Source organism: Lepus europaeus, chromosome 6, assembly GCF_033115175.1.
Source record: "Lepus europaeus isolate LE1 chromosome 6, mLepTim1.pri, whole genome shotgun sequence".
Classification (NCBI taxonomy): domain Eukaryota; kingdom Metazoa; phylum Chordata; class Mammalia; order Lagomorpha; family Leporidae; genus Lepus; species Lepus europaeus.
The window spans coordinates 71,290,442-71,306,465 of record NC_084832.1 but is presented as its reverse complement, the minus strand read 5'-3'; the positions used below and the strand labels follow the sequence as shown (position 1 = coordinate 71,306,465).

Sequence of the window (16,024 nt, the reverse complement as noted above, 5' to 3'; positions counted from 1 at the left end):
TCTCTCCTTTCAAATAAATAAATAAATCTTTAAAAAAAAAAAAAAAAGCATGGTGCTGGCATAAAAACATCACATTGATCAGTGGAACAGAGCAGAGAGCCCAGAAATTAAACCACATACATACAGCCAACTGATTTTTTTACAAAGGTGCCAAGAACATACATTGAAGGAAAAAACTGTATTTTCAATAAATGGCACTGGCAAAACTGGAAATACACATGTAGAAAAATGAAATTAAATCCTTGCCTCTCTAGGGGCCAGCGCTATGGCACAGCAGGTTAACACACTGGCCTGCAGTGTTGGCATCCCATATGGGTGCCGGTTCTAGTCCCGGCTGCTCCTCTTCTGATGCAGCTCCCTGCTATGGCCTGGAAAAACAGTAGAAGAGGGCCCAAGTTCTTGGGCCCCTGCACCCATGTAGAAGACTCGAAAGAAGCTCCTGGCTCCTGGCTTCGGATCGGCGCAGCTCCGGCCGTTGGGGCCAATTGGGGAGTGAACCATCGGATGGAAGTCCTCTCTGTCTCTGTTACCCTGTCTTTCAAATAAATAAAATAAATCTTTAAAAAAAAAATCCCTGCCTCTCATCATATATAAAAATCAACTCAAGATGGATCAAAGGCCTAAATGTGGCCGGCGCTGCGGCTCACTAGGCTAATCCTCCACCTTGCGGCGCCGGCACACCAGGTTCTAGTCCCGGTCGGGGTGCCGGATTCTGTCCCGGTTGCCCCTCTTCCAGGCCAGCTCTCTGCTGTAGTGGCCAGGGAGTGCAGTGGAGGATGGTCCAAGTGCTTGGGCCCTGCACCCCATGGGAGACCAGGAGAAGCACCTGGCTCCTGCCATCGGATCAGCACAGTGCGCCGGCAGCAGCGCGCCTACCACGGCGGCCATTGGAGGGTGAACCAACGGCAAAAGGAAGACCTTTCTCTCTGTCCCTCTCTCACTGTCCACTCTGCCTGTCAAAAATAAAAAAAATAAATAAATAAGTAAAATTTTTAAAAAAAAGGCCTAAATGTAAGACAGGAAACTATGAAACTTGTAGGGAAAAACATAGGGAAAGCACCTCAAGACATTGATCCAGCTGATGACTTCCTGGATAAGACCCCAAAACCAGTGGCAACAGAAGAAAAACTAATCAAATGGGATTATATCAAATTTAGAAGTTTCTGCAAAGCAAAGGAAATAATCAACAGAGTGTAGACAGACATTTGACAGAATGGGAGAAAATATTTGCAAATTCATTATCTAACAAAGGACTAACATCCAGAATATATCAGTAACAAAAAAATTTGACAACAGAAAAACAACCAATCCAGTTAAGAAATGGGCAAAGGACCTCAATAGACAGTTCTCAAAAGAAGAAATACAAATGGCCAACAAATATATGAAAAAAAATGCTCAATATCACTATCCATTAGAAAAATGCAAATCAAAACCACAATGAGATATCACCTCAAACCTGTCAGAACGGCTATTATCTAAAAGACAAAGAGCAATAAGTGCTGGCAAAGATTGGAAAAAGGGAACTCCCATACACTGTTGGTTGGAATGTAAATTAGTGCAGCCACTATAAAAAAAAATGGAGATTTCTTTAAAAACTAGAAATGCAACTGCCACATGATCTAGAAATCCCACTAATGGTTATTTACCCAAAATATGTGCATTCATCATTGAAGAGATATTTGTTCCACTATATTTATAGCAACACTCCTCACAATTGCTAAGATAGGGAATCGACCAAGCTGCCCATCATCAGATAAATGGATAAAGAAGATGTGGTTTACTAGGGCCAGCATTGTGGTGTAGTAGGTTAAGCTGCCACCTGCAATCCTATATGGGCACTGGTTTGAGTCCCAATTGGTCCACTTCCCATCCAGCTCCCTGCTAATGTGCCTGCAGAAGATGGCCCAAGTCCTTGGGTTCCTGCACTTATGTGGGTGACCTGGATGGAGTGCCTGGTTTCAGCCTGGCTCAGACTTTGCTGTTACGGCCATTTGGGGAGTGAACTAGTGTTTGGAAGATCTTTGTCTCTCCTCTCTCTATAATTCTTCATTTCAAAAAAATGAACAAATAAATCTTTAAAACAGGTGGTGTATATACATACAATGGCGCATTAGTCAGCTATTAAAAAAAAAAGAATAAAATCCTGACATTTGCTGCAAAAATGAATGGAACTGGAGGACATCAGGTTGAGTGAAATAAGCCAGACACAGAAAGACAAATACGTGTAGTATAAACAACTCAGCTGAACACAGAATGATTACTAAAGGCTTGGAGGGGTAGCAAGGATAAAGGAGTTTGAATTAAAAAATATAGGGGAAATTAGATGTGATTCATTAATGTGCTAAATAGAATAATATGAGATATTGATAGGGAAATGTGATGAGCGATATATAGGAACTGCTTGTATTACAGCCTTATACTTCTTGTTTTGTAAATTTAAAGCTATTCTGAAATAAAAAATGATGAGAGGACTGTGGATCTGAGGGTGTGTCACTGTAGTGAATTACACACATCTGCAATGGGAAAAGCGCACTGTTAATATCCGAGCTTTCACAGTGGTTCGCTCAGTTCCTATCTGCACATCTAGCAATGGCAGGAGGAAAATGACGAGCAGACCTCAGATTCCCAGGGGCCTTGATCATACCTCTGTGCCATGGCTGTGCCTGGGAAGGAGAGCTGAGTGGTCACTTGTTGCTTCTTAGAAAACCTCTTATTGGTCTGAAGTGCTTCTGTTATCTAAAAATACAAAGATGGATAGACAGAAATAGATTTAGGTAGAGATGAATATTTTTACATTATCTAAAAAGACACATTTACAATGATAAAAACAAAAATTGGAGCATGATGGTATAGTCTATAAGGAGAAAGTCAAGGCTTCGGGAACAGAATACCTGGCCCAAAATGGCTGGAGGGATCTTCTCCCGGACATACTTCACGTAATCAACTGTCGCCTCCAGAATTGAAGCCGCATCATTCTTTCTCCCTTTTATATACGGCAAGAGAGTGCGCAGCTGCTCACAGCAATACTTGATTCGTTCTCTGATCAGAGAATTGTAACAAATAAGGACTCCTTAGTCTCATTTCCTTCCTTATAAACAAAGACAAGTAAACCTCCTCCTGGATCTGATTGTACAAGAAGTGACCCTCTCCTCCTCTAGTCTCATTTGTAGAAAAAGGCCACATCCTAATCCACCAGCCACCCTCTCAGCCTCTGGAGTCAGAGAGGAACTGCTGCCTCCACAGTCCCAGTACCCTCGCCCCAGGCCTGCTGCAGGAGACGATGGCCAGGCACTAGGGAGCTGCTATCAGGACAGTCCCGGTACCCACACCTCAAGCCTGCCGCAGGAGACACTAGGGAAAAGTATAAGCCCCTCTCATCCCCACCTGTAGAAGTCTACAGTCCACTCTGCCCTTGGAGGAGAGAATCACATGCTATATACAGATCCTTCAGCAAATACCACCAGAGGCTCACAAGTTAAGAGCAGTCAGGATATTCATGTTATTGGGATCTGGGCCACATTTCCAACAGTAGACCAATAACAATGTGTAACACATCAGCTTTACATTCAGCTCTGGGGCCTGAGCCACAGGAAAACACAAGGCTGTTTCTTGTACATGAAGTAGGGATGGACAGAGGAAACAAACCAGTGGACAAAGGAGAGCAACATCCAAGTTAATATCAGCAAGAAGCTAAGTCTCTGGGAAGTTCTGAAGGTAAATACACAGAAAATGCAGCTCTAATGGATTTAAGTCCTTGGTGCTTTCATTTATCTACATGTTCATTTAATAAACACTATTTTTTATTTATTTTTATTTTTTATTTATTTTTTGATAGGCAGTTAGAGAGAGACAGGGAGAAAGGTCTTCCTTCCGTCGGTTCACCACCCCCAAAATGGCCGCTGCGGCCGGCGCACTGTGCAGATCCAAAGCCAGGAGCCAGGTGCTTCTCCTGGTCTCCCATGAGGGTGCAGGGCCCAAGGACCTGGGCCATCCTCCACTGCCTTCCCGGGCTACAGCAGAAGCTGGACTGGAAAAGGAACAACAGGGACAGAATCCGGTTTCCCAACCAGGACTAGAACCCAGGGTACCGGTGCCGCAGGCAGAGGGTTAGCCTAGTGAGCCAAGGGGCCGGCCTAATAAACATTATTAAGCATCTTTCTGTCCTGGATGCTACCTCAACATATACAGGTCAAAATGTTGGCTCTGCTGCTTGCTAGCTGGGACCTTGGGGTAATTACTAATCCTCTCTGAACCTTGGGATGACACAGAAGCTAAGCAAAAAATATTTTTATATATGTCAGCGTGTGACTTGAACGTTTTAGATCAGTGGTATTTTCATTGTTCTGCAGAGGTATCTCAGGAACTATTCTAGAAAGAAAGGGATTTTCTTTTTTTAAATTTTGATTGTACCTATGATTTGATGGTACCTAGGAAGAACTTTGAAATCTTTACTTAATATAAACTAAATAGATCTTCTGCATATAAAGATAATTGAAAATGAATCTTGAAGTGAATGGAATGGGAGAGGGAGCGGGAGAAGGGGGGCATGCGAGTGGGAGGGAAGTTATGGGGGGGAAAGCCATTGTAATCCATAAACTGTACTTTGGAAATTTATATTTACTAAATAAAAAAAAAAGAAAGAAAAAAAAAGAACTTTGAAACTTCACACCGTTTGACAAGGTGTTTTCATTTACGAAGATCCAGCTTAATGAGATAATCTGAAACATATAGCAAAAATTTGTACAAAAATTGGTACAAAGATACCAATTATAGCAGTGCATTAGAAAAACATGGAAAACAATCTAAACACACCATATAGGGAGGATGCTTTAGTAAGCTACTATGTATTAGCTCAGAAGAATATCCTCTGGTAGTGGAAGTGACATGTTATAAAGTTTATTGGGAAAGAAATGAGATATAAACAGCATATAAAATTTGATCCTAACCATTATAAGCTTCTGGATGGTTAGACAATGGATAAACATTGATTCCTGTTATTTTCTATTTTCCAAGAAGTTAAGCATATGTCACTTTCATGATTAAAAATCCTATTAAACATGTTTTCTAACATTCATTGGCAAAATGTTCAAATTTTATAGAAAATTTAAAAGAATTATACCGTAAACATCCACATACCCCCAAGAGTCTACAAATACAATTGCTTGTAATTGCTTTATCATTCATGTATCACCCTACTGTTCCCACCTCAGCTCATTTTACTGAAACATTTCCAACTAAGCTGTAGGCATTGTTATACTCCTCTCTGAAGAGCTAAAGCTCAAATTATTTTATTTTCACATAGAAGTTAGACTAAATAACCATACAAATCTTAAGCATCTCATTCGTGAGATGAACAAACACTTGGAACTCATAACAACATTATCCCAACCCCAGAAAGTTCCTGAGGTTCCTTCTAGGCAATGCTACCCTATCCCCATAATAAGCAACCGCATTTCTAACAGTCTTCCACTCCACGGCAGTTTTGCCATCCCAAACCGCATACAAATATACATCAAATTGTACAGCACATGCTCATTGAGAAGCCTTCTTCCACCCAGCATGATGTTTTTAAGATTTGTCTATGTAATGGCCTATCACTTTGTTCCTTTTTCCTGAATCATACTATTCCAAAGGGTAAATATGATGCTGTTTATTTATCCATTCTCTTATTGATGAACATTTTGGCTTTTTCCAGTTTTTGGTAATCATGAATAAAGTTGCTACATAATACTGTGTTTTTGTGAAAGCATGTTTTAACTTCTTTTGTGTAAATATCTAGAAATAGATATTTTATCATTTGATTAAAAAAAAAAGGCAGCAGAACTTTTATCAAGTAGTACAATTTTACACTTCCATTACTAGTGTCTGAGATTTCTTGTACTTCCAAATTTTGGATATTATTTCATATTGCCAGTGCTTTTAATTTTAGCATTTTTGCCTATCAAGGTTCATAGGTGTAGTATCTCATTATGCTTTAATTTGTATTTTCCTGACAACTGACATAATGTTCAGCAGTTTTTCTTGTGCTTATTGAGCACTTGCACACATTTTCTAAAATGTCTAATCAAATATTTTATCTATATTTTAATTGGATTGCAGGGGGTTTTTTAGGATTGAGGCGTAGGAGTTTTTAACACAAGGTGGTCACCAGTGTTTGTCAGGTGTCTGTTTTGCAAATATTTCCTCCCAGTCTGAACTGTATATTTATTTTCTTAAAGGTGTCTTTTGATAGCAAAAATTTCCAATTTTGATTAACACAATTTATCTATTCTCTCTTCTAGGGTTATTGATATTTGTGTCCCAACTAAAGAACATCTGTCTACATTTAGTACATGAAGATTTTCTCTTGCATTCTTAGAGAATGGTACTGTCCACTATTGTAGACATGGGCCACCTGAGTTTATTTAAAGTTTCTAAGCTGCAATAGCGGCATAGCTGCATTTCATATATTAACTACATGTTGCTTCTGGTTACTGCATTGGATGATGCAAGCATAAGCACTTTCTAACACTGAAGAAAGTCCTATTGAAGCTCCATTTAAGCTTTATATCTTTAGATTATGATCCTTCTTAAATGACTTTTATATAGTATGAGATAAAGGGCCAAGGTTATTTTTTTTCCATCATCATTAATCATAAGCGAAATGCAAATCAAAATTATAATAAAGTGTTGCTTCATTCTAGTTAGAATGGTAATTCCAAGAGATCTGTACAGCAAAGCAACTGTCATTAAGGAAGACACACTCTCAAAAAAATGTAAAGAGAGTAGATACTATGTGCTTTCACCACAAAAAGTGGTAACCGTGTAAAGTTAAACATTTATTAGCTAGAATTAACTATTCCACAATGTATATATACTTCAAAACACCATATCATACATGATAAAAACATACAATGTTATCTGTGACTACATTTTTGTCATAATTTTTAATTTCTCATTGTTTTCTGTTAACATATAAAATACAATTAATTTTTGTACATTGACCTTATATCCTGCAACCCTGCTACATTCTAATTTTTAGTTCTAATTTTTTTTAAATGTCTGAGGACTTTATACACACCACACAAAATTACACCATCTATAAGAAGTTTTGCTTCTTTCTTTTTAATCTGTATGTCTATTTCTTTTGCTTTAATTATCGCAAGGGATGAAATTATTTATCTGACAAAGAACAGACAAGGTAAGAACGGGCATTCTTCCTTTGTCCCTGATCCTCTTAAGGAACAATCAAAACGATATCATTAAGTTTTTTATAAATGTCCTTTAATAGTTTGAGGAGATTCTATTCCATATCCATTTGCTGAAAGATTTTTTTAATTTTGCAAAGATATTGAATATTGTCAAGTATTTTATCTGAATCTATTAATCATGTGGTCTTTCTCTTGTATTCTATAAATGTAGTAAATTACATTGGACAACTTTTTAATGTTACAGCAGCCTCACTTTTTCTAGGAGAACCCAGATGTGGTCATGATACATTACATCTTTGTATATTTCTTAATTTGATTTCATAAAATCATGTAAATATTTATGTGCCTATGTTCACCAGGAGTAGTAGTCTATAATTTCTTTCTTTCTTTTTTTTTTTTTTTTAAATAATACATTTGCCAGAGTTAGGGTTTTGCTGGTCCCATGAACGGGTTAAAAGTGCTCTCCCGCCGGCGCCGCGGCTCACTAGGCTAATCCTCCGCCTTGCGGCGCCGGCACACCGGGTTCTAGTCCCGGTCAAGGCACCGATCCTGTCCCGGTTGCCCCTCTTCCAGGCCAGCTCTCTGCTGTGGCCCAGGAGTGCAGTGGAGGATGGCCCAAGTGCTTGGGCCCTGCACCCCATGGGAGACCAGGAGAAGCACCTGGCTCCTGCCATCGGAACAGCGCGGTGCGCCGGCCACAGCGCGCCTACCGCGGCGGCCATTGGAGAGTAAACCAACGGCAAAAAGGAAGACCTTTCTGTCTCTCTCTCACTGTCCACTCTGCCTGTCAAAAAAAAAAAAAAGTGCTCTCCCATTTCCTGTAAGAATATGTTGGAGATTGGTATTATTTAATTAAATGTTCAATAAAATTCACTTGTAAAACCATTTAGACCTGATGTTTTCTATTTGGTAAGGTTTCTGAAGTAACCTTTGGTAAGAACTTCTTTAATATGAGACTATTCAGATTTTTCTGCTTCATCTGGTATTAGTTTCTGATAAATTATATTTTTTAAGAATGAAATAAAATTTCTCAAAGTATATGCCTGCATTATATTTAAAGATTAACAGGATGCATAATAATTCCTCTTTCATCTATGATATTGATCAATTATTTTGATTCTGCCTTATAGCCCTCAGTTCCTGCCTACTGTGGGTACTTTACTTTTTCTATCTTCCTTATATCATGGAACCTTATATCATGGATTTTTAGGCTTTCTACCTTCTCCAGTGTAAGCATTTAAAGCCAGAGCGTCTTCCCTAGGCTTTGCTTTAGCTGTATCACACACATCGGGCTATATTCTATTTCGTAGTCATTCACTTTAAAATGTTTTCTAATTTTCCTTTTGATTTGTTTCCTTTTAATTATGGATTATCTGGAAATTTTTTTTAAGTTCTCTTTAAATGTTATTCTTGGGCCGGCGCCGTGGCTCACTAGGCTAATCCTTCGCCTTGCGGCGCTGGCACACCAGGTTCTAGTCCCGGTCGGGGCACCGATCCTGTCCCGGTTGCCCCTCTTCCAGGCCAGCTCTCTGCTGTGGCCAGGGAGTGCAGTGGAGGATGGCCCAAGTGCTTGGGCCCTGCACCCCATGGGAGACCAGGAGAAGCACCTGGCTCCTGCCATCGGATCAGCGCGGTGCGCCGGCTGCAGCGCGCCCACCGCGGCGGCCATTGGAGGGTGAACCAACGGCAAAAGGAAGACCTTTCTCTCTGTCTCTCTCTCACTGTCCACTCTGCCTGTCAAAAATTAAAAAAAAAATGTTATTCTTATTAATTTCTAATTTAATTTTGTTGTGGTTAGAAATTACATTCATGGTGAATTCAACTGTTTTCAATGCAGTGAGAATTCTTTTATACCTCAGCACATAATCTCAGTGACTGTCTTCTGCCCCTGAAGGGGAGTCTGCTGTTGGTGTAGTTCCATCAGCATCCATCAGAATAAAGTGGTTAACAGAGTTCATATCTATACCTTACTGATTTTCTCACATCTATTGTAAGAGTTAAACATCAAATAGTCACAGAATTATTACTTGTCTCTTTAACTCTGTAAATAAGCACATACTAATAATTTTTATATCTGATAAGTTCACACTTTTATCATTACGGTATAACCTTCTTTACCTAAAGTGATACCATTTATCTTCGAGTCTACTATATTATATATCAATATAACCCATCTGGTTTTCTTATAACTTATTATTTCCAAGGCTATATTTTTCTATTAATTTACTTTATTATGCCTTCATATTTAAAGCTGTTCTCTTACAGACAGATAGGTCTTTGTTTTTGTTTGTTTTTATCTTTTTTGAAAATCTCTGCGTATAAACTGGAGATAGTTGGATAAAAGTCTAATATTCTCCCTTTAGTATGCTTAGGGTTTTTTTCTCTTCTTTTCTTCCTTTACTGCCTTAATTTTAACTAAGTAACAAAAACAATTTTTGAATAGTTTTTAAAATCAATTTTATTTTTTGGCCTCATAACTATGTCTTTTTCATAACTCTTTAGCAATGCTCTAGGGATTAGAATATGTCTCTGAATCTTTCACAGTCTATTCATATATTTCATGACATCATATAAAAATTTAAAGGCTGTAGGTATACTTTCCTACTCAGTCTTCAGGCTATAGTTGTCATATTCATTAAATATATACCTATAACAGACCTCACCATGCAATGCTAAAATTTTAGCTTATAGCACTCTTAATCACTTTAAATAAATGAAAAAGAAATTTTCAAAATATTTACTTAAATATCTATCATTTCTGGAGCCATTCAATCCTTCCCAGCAATTCGAGTTTCCAGTTGGTATTACTTCCTTTTAGCCTGAAGAATTTCCTTTAGCTTTCTTACCCTGCAAATCTGCTGGTATCAAAATCTCCAAGTTGCCTTTTATCTGAAAATTCACTTATCTCACTATTTTCTGTTGGGAATTGATACTGGTAGAAATATGATTTACACAATAAAGTGAAGAAAAATAGTTGACATTTGAAGATATGATAAATGTGGTGGTATATATAAAATTCTAGCATTCTAATTTATTAACATTTAAAAAACCAATAGTATGCATCTACTTGGCAGGTCTGGAGCAGCGATGTCCACTGATTAAATTTCCCCTACAGATGCAAGAAAAAAGTGTCCTTGTACTTTTTGTCCCTCTGATTATTGCAGCCAAGAATGAATGGGGGTTGGGAAGAGCAGGAGTGAACATGGTGGTACAGGGAAATACATGGAGAATTTTTGCAACTCAGAAGTGACTTTGCAAATAGGGAACAGCATGTTTGATTGTCATAAAACAATAGTCTAAAATGAGTTTAAAAATAATTACAAACTTAAGTGACTGAAAATTATTTATCATTTCTCTAGTGAGGAGGTAGGGTATATTTTTCCTCCCTTTGAATAGACTAATAAATAGTCATAACTGAAGAATTTAACTCTCAAAAAATCAACAATGGGGAAGATATGAAATATCTTGAAAAATACATGAAAAAATACTATCAATCAGTTCTACCTAATTAATATTTATATAACACTATACCCCAAACCATCATAGTACACACTCTTCAAATGCACATGGAACATTCATCAAGTGAGACTGTATTTCAGGCCATAAAACAAGTCTTAGAAAATATCAAAGGATAGATCATCACAGAAGACAATATAATTAAAGTATAAATCAGTAACTGGAAAAATCTCCATACATGTGGAAACTAGAAGTTAGATACTTCTAGTCATTGGTGAAATAAAACATTACAAGGGATATGAAACAATATTTTGAACTGAATAATAATGAAAATATACCAAAATTTGTAAAATGTAGTTAAGGCACTGCTTAGAGAAAAACTTTTACAAAGGAAATTTTTAGTTTTAAATGTTATATTATAAAATAAAAGCTTAAAATCAATATCCACACATATATAAGGACACAGATAAAAACAACAAAGAACTGAAAAAAGGAAATGACAAAGAACAGAAATAAATGAAATGTACACTGGATGAACAGAGAAAATCAAGGAATGAATGAATATCTGTTTAATTGAAAAAAATCAATAAACGTAATAGAATCCTTGCTAGAATGATCAAGGAAAAAGAAGACACAAATTGTCAACACCAGGAATAAAGGAAGCCATCAGCACAGACCTACACATATTAATATGATAATATGAGAATATTACAAACATAAAGCTTTTCAATAAATTTGACAACCTAGATTAAAGCACGAATTTCTTGAAAGTCATCAATTAACACCAACCAATACAGGAGAAGACAGGAAGTGTAATCCTTTAAATATTACAGAAACTGAATTTGTAATTAAAACCTTCCCATCCCACAAAGAAAATTCCAAGCCTATATGAGTTCACTGTTGATTTCTTTCAAGTATATCACCCCTATATAAATTTTTTTCAAAAAGTAACCTTTCATTTCATCTGAGGTCAGCATTTCCCTGATAAATAAATCGGACAAAAGTATTATAAGAAAACTAGAGTATATTCACATATATTCATGAAGATATATACAACTATTGCTAACAAAATATTAGCAAATGTAATCTTGTAATAAATAAAAATGGTACCACATTAAGATAGAGTTCAGCATTTTAAAAAATCAATGTAATTGCCACATTAAAAGACAAGAAGAGAAAATCATATAATGACCTTCACAGACACAGAAAAAAATGACAAAATTTTACATCCATTCTTGATTAAAAAAGAAAAAACCTGAAGTAGGACTACCAGGAAACTTTCTTAAATTAATAAAAGACTTGTGCAAAAATCTGTAACATAAACAATATGTAATAGCAAAAGATTTAACACTTTGCCTCTAAGATTAGAAAGAAGGCAAGGATGCTACTCATGTCATTCCAGATTCAAAAACTTCACTGGTAGATGTAGCCAGAGCTTTAACACAGGGACTGGAAAGGAAGAAATAAACTGTTTTTATTCACAGATGACATAATTGTGTACAATAAAAATATGATAAGAAAACTTCCCCAAAATTACTAGGATTGATTAATAGATACAGCAAAGTTGCAGAGTACTAGGTCAACATATTAACTAAATGTATTTCATATGCTAGGAATGAAAGTTTGGGTAATACAAATGAGAAAAAAATGTATTGTTTACAATAGTACTTAAAAAATCCTCAAAACATTCATAGATAAATTCAACAAACTAAAAAGTGCTGCTAAAAGAAATTAATGAAAATCTTCTTAAAAATGGAGAGATTAATTGGAATTGTTATATCAATTCTGCCACAAATTGATATATTTACCGAACACAATAATGAACAGCATCTTAGGAGGATTTTTTTAAAAAAGAAATTGGCAAGTTTATTGCAAAATTTCAACGAAAAATCAAAAAAAAATCTTCATTATCCAAGACAATTTGAAAATGAAGAATAGGGTCCGACACTGTGGTGCAGCAGGCTAACGCCCTGGCCTGAAGCGCCAGCATCCCATGTGGGTGCCCGTTCAAGTCCCAGCTGCTCCACTTCCCATCCAGCTCTTTGCTATGGCCTGGGAAAGCAGCAGCAGCAGGCCCAAGTCCTTGGGCCCCTACACCGGGAGGAAGCTCCTGGCTCCTGGCTTCAGATCTGTGCAGCTCTGACCTTTGCAGCCAGTTGGGGAGTGAACCAGCAGATGAAAGACCTCTCTCTCTCTCTCTCTCTTTCTGCCTCTCCTCTTTCTGTGTAATTCTAACTTTCAAATAAATAAACAAATTTAAAAAAAAAGAAAGAAAATAAAGAATAAAGCTAAAGACTTTATCTGATTTTAAAATCCTTTGTAAAGGTAAAATGATCACAACAATGTAACTTTGGAGTGAAGAAAATGAGTTAGTAGATCAGAGGGATAGAATAGGAAGTCCAGAAATATGCTGGTTATTATATGGTTATTCATTTCTATCTGTTCAAAAGCAATGCAGTGATGAATGCAAAGCCTTTTCAATAAAATTTTCAAAATACCCATCTGCCAAAAAACTCCTAACACATCTCATGCCAATAAAACAATCATAAAGGCTAAAACTACCATGTTTCTTGTAGACAACACACAGGAATATTGCAACTGGGTGGAGGCAATGGTTTATAATATAAGACATAAAATGTGACTTATTTTTAAATAATAAAAGTCACCAACATTAAAAAAAAAAAAAAAACTTCTACTCTTCAAAAGACACTGGTACAAAAATGAATGTTGGTCCACAGACTGAGAGGAAATACTTCAATACATAAATATACCAAAGGGTTTGAATTCAGAATCTATACAGAATTCCTAGGATTCAGTAAAAATACAAGTAATCTAATTTTTCATGGGTAAAAGCTTTTAACAGATTTCTTAATAGAAGATATACAAATGAGTAAAAACACGCAAAAAGGTGCTCAACTTCACTAATTCTCAGGAGATGCAAACTTCCAATCATAGCTCATACTTCACTAGAAAGGCTAAAATAGGAAAGACTCACAATATCAAATGTTGGTGAGGATATGTAACTGGTAGTCACACATTTCTGGTGAGAAGGCAAAATAGTGTTACAGTTTTAGAAATCCACTTGGAAGTCCCCTAAGAATATAAGCATATCACATATCACTCTGTGGTATGCTTCATTCTTAGTTTTGTAGTAAAGAGAAATGGAAAAAAACATATCTAAAAGAATGTTCACAGCAGTTTTATTCTGAACAGGCAAAATCCAAAGGATGAATAATCAAAATGTGGTATGTTCATATAATGGAATACTCCTGAACAATAAAAAGGAACAAACTACTAATACACATAGCAACATTCATAAATATCATAACAGCTGAGTGGAAGAAGTCAGACGCAAGTGCACATATTGACAATTCTATTTACACAACAAGCAAACCTGACCCATGGTGATGGAAACCAGAGCAGTAGTTGTCTCTGGGGGGATGGCAAAGGATAGACAAGGAAGGGGCCCGAGGCGTTTTAAAATGTAGTTTTTATTGTTATTCAGGTATAACGAGGCCAACAGATCAAGAGGTTGCAATGCAAACCTGGTTGGTTACTCAGGATTACTAAAGTGAACCTACACACTGCGCTGAGCCACATGGGGAAGAAGCAGGGTGAAGCACTGAGGCAGGAGCAGGAGGAAAATTCGGGCGAGAGCCTTCCTCATTGCTTCCATGGGAAGAAACTGGTGATGTAGGCTTTGTAAGCTCATAATTAGGCTAGTGTGAGTAACTTCAGCAGACTCTGGGATGCAAGGCTATCGCAAGTTGTCTGGTACCTGGCCTGTGGTGATTAAGGGAGGGGAATACTGGCTGTGAGTATGAAAGCTCCAAAGAGGCAGCTGGGGCAGAGGGAGGGAGTGTAGGCCCAGGACTGGTTAGTTTGCATATGCAAAGTGCACTTACAGCTGAGTCATTTATTATCTTATTATCTCTAGGAACTGATCCCAAGGAGGACTCTCCATAGTCTTCTCCAGTCTTTCCACAGTCAATAAGGTCCCAGATGTCAACATTTCATAATAAAAAGACATGCTTAATACAGCAGATAACACAATGGAAATATTGTGGTTTAGACAGGTGTATATATTTTTCTGCCTCTTGACCAAACCTAGTGCTTCCCCAGACAGCCCTATATAACACGCTGTGACCTCCTCCATGGTACTGTGAGTGGTAAACTATATAACCATGTTTTCATCAAACCACACATTTAAGATTTCATTGTATGTCATTTCCATTTCATTGTATGTCATTCCATTTCCATGGCATTGTATGTTAATTATGTCACTTTTTAAGCTAACGACAAAAATAGAAGACTTGAGTAGGAAACAGTGACACCTTTCTGATGGAAACAAATATTGGCCCAAAGCAGTGTGACAGGGTCTTCATATGATAATACCACTTTTCCGCCTTTTGTATGAAGCAGCAATAGGCAATAATGAATCAAAGGACATGTCTGTCTTTGTCATCTACAACAGAGGCCACTTTGTTTATGACCCAATTCTAATAAATCAGGAAAAGAACCATCTAATTTTATTGTTCCCCAGTTAAGAGTGATTTTGAGAGGCTGAAGGGAATCAAGGCCCAAAGTCCTTGAGGCTCTCCTGTGTACAAATGTGTCTCAAGCAAACAACACCACACAGGGAGAAGCCTCTGAGCTGGACAAAACTAGGAGCCCTCTGAGAATTTCCTGTCCCCCCTTTCTTGAATTTTTATGACCTGGCCAGTTATGGACAAGCCTCCATTTGTGGAAGACTACAGCACAGCTCACTTTCATTTCTGTTCAAGTGAGAAAACACCCTGAAAACTGTTGCACCCCAGTCGTGTCAGACTCATGGACACAAAAAAATGTCAGCCTCCCTTGGAAACACGCACATTTCACAAGATAAAGACATATTTGTGTGTTTTAAGTATATAATGAAAGGTAGTCCACTAAGAATATTAGAATTAGGTAATTTTTATTAATATAATAAAGAATTAAGTGGGATGTTGGCAATGTTAAAGAGAAAAAAAATCTCATATGCAAATATTTAAAACCATTTCCCAGACACATTATTTCCTTAATGTCAGCAAACATCACATTCCCCGATGCTACTTAAAAACAAAAAGCAGCTGGTTGGGAAGAGGAGGAGGAGGAAGAAGAGTAAGGAAGATAGACTAGGAGCAGTCGCATTAAGATTCACAGGCATGGACACAAGGGTCAAGAGGAGGGAAAGGCATAGGAATGGCTGTGTGCCTTCTGGCATCTCCCTAGCAGTTCATTAGAGAGGAGAGGAAAGGTCCTGGCACAGATTTTCTTTTTGGGAAATAAAGATTTCTAGTTCTTCAAATAATGTCACAGGAGTGACCTCTCCCTAGGCATCTTTTTAATCTACCAGATAA

At 37.3% G+C, this 16,024-nt stretch overlaps 1 protein-coding gene across 1 annotated transcript in view; it reads right to left on the bottom strand.

The window, feature by feature from the left end:
• Positions 1-16,024, bottom strand: part of SOHLH2 (spermatogenesis and oogenesis specific basic helix-loop-helix 2) — a 67,918-nt gene that overhangs the window by 27,567 nt on the left and 24,327 nt on the right. The window contains exons 7-8 of the mRNA XM_062195180.1: positions 2,892-3,039; positions 2,645-2,736 (exon numbers count right to left, since the gene is read on the bottom strand). Coding sequence (XP_062051164.1) covers positions 2,645-2,736; positions 2,892-3,039 — 240 coding nt within the window. The remainder of the gene's footprint in view (positions 1-2,644; positions 2,737-2,891; positions 3,040-16,024) is intronic.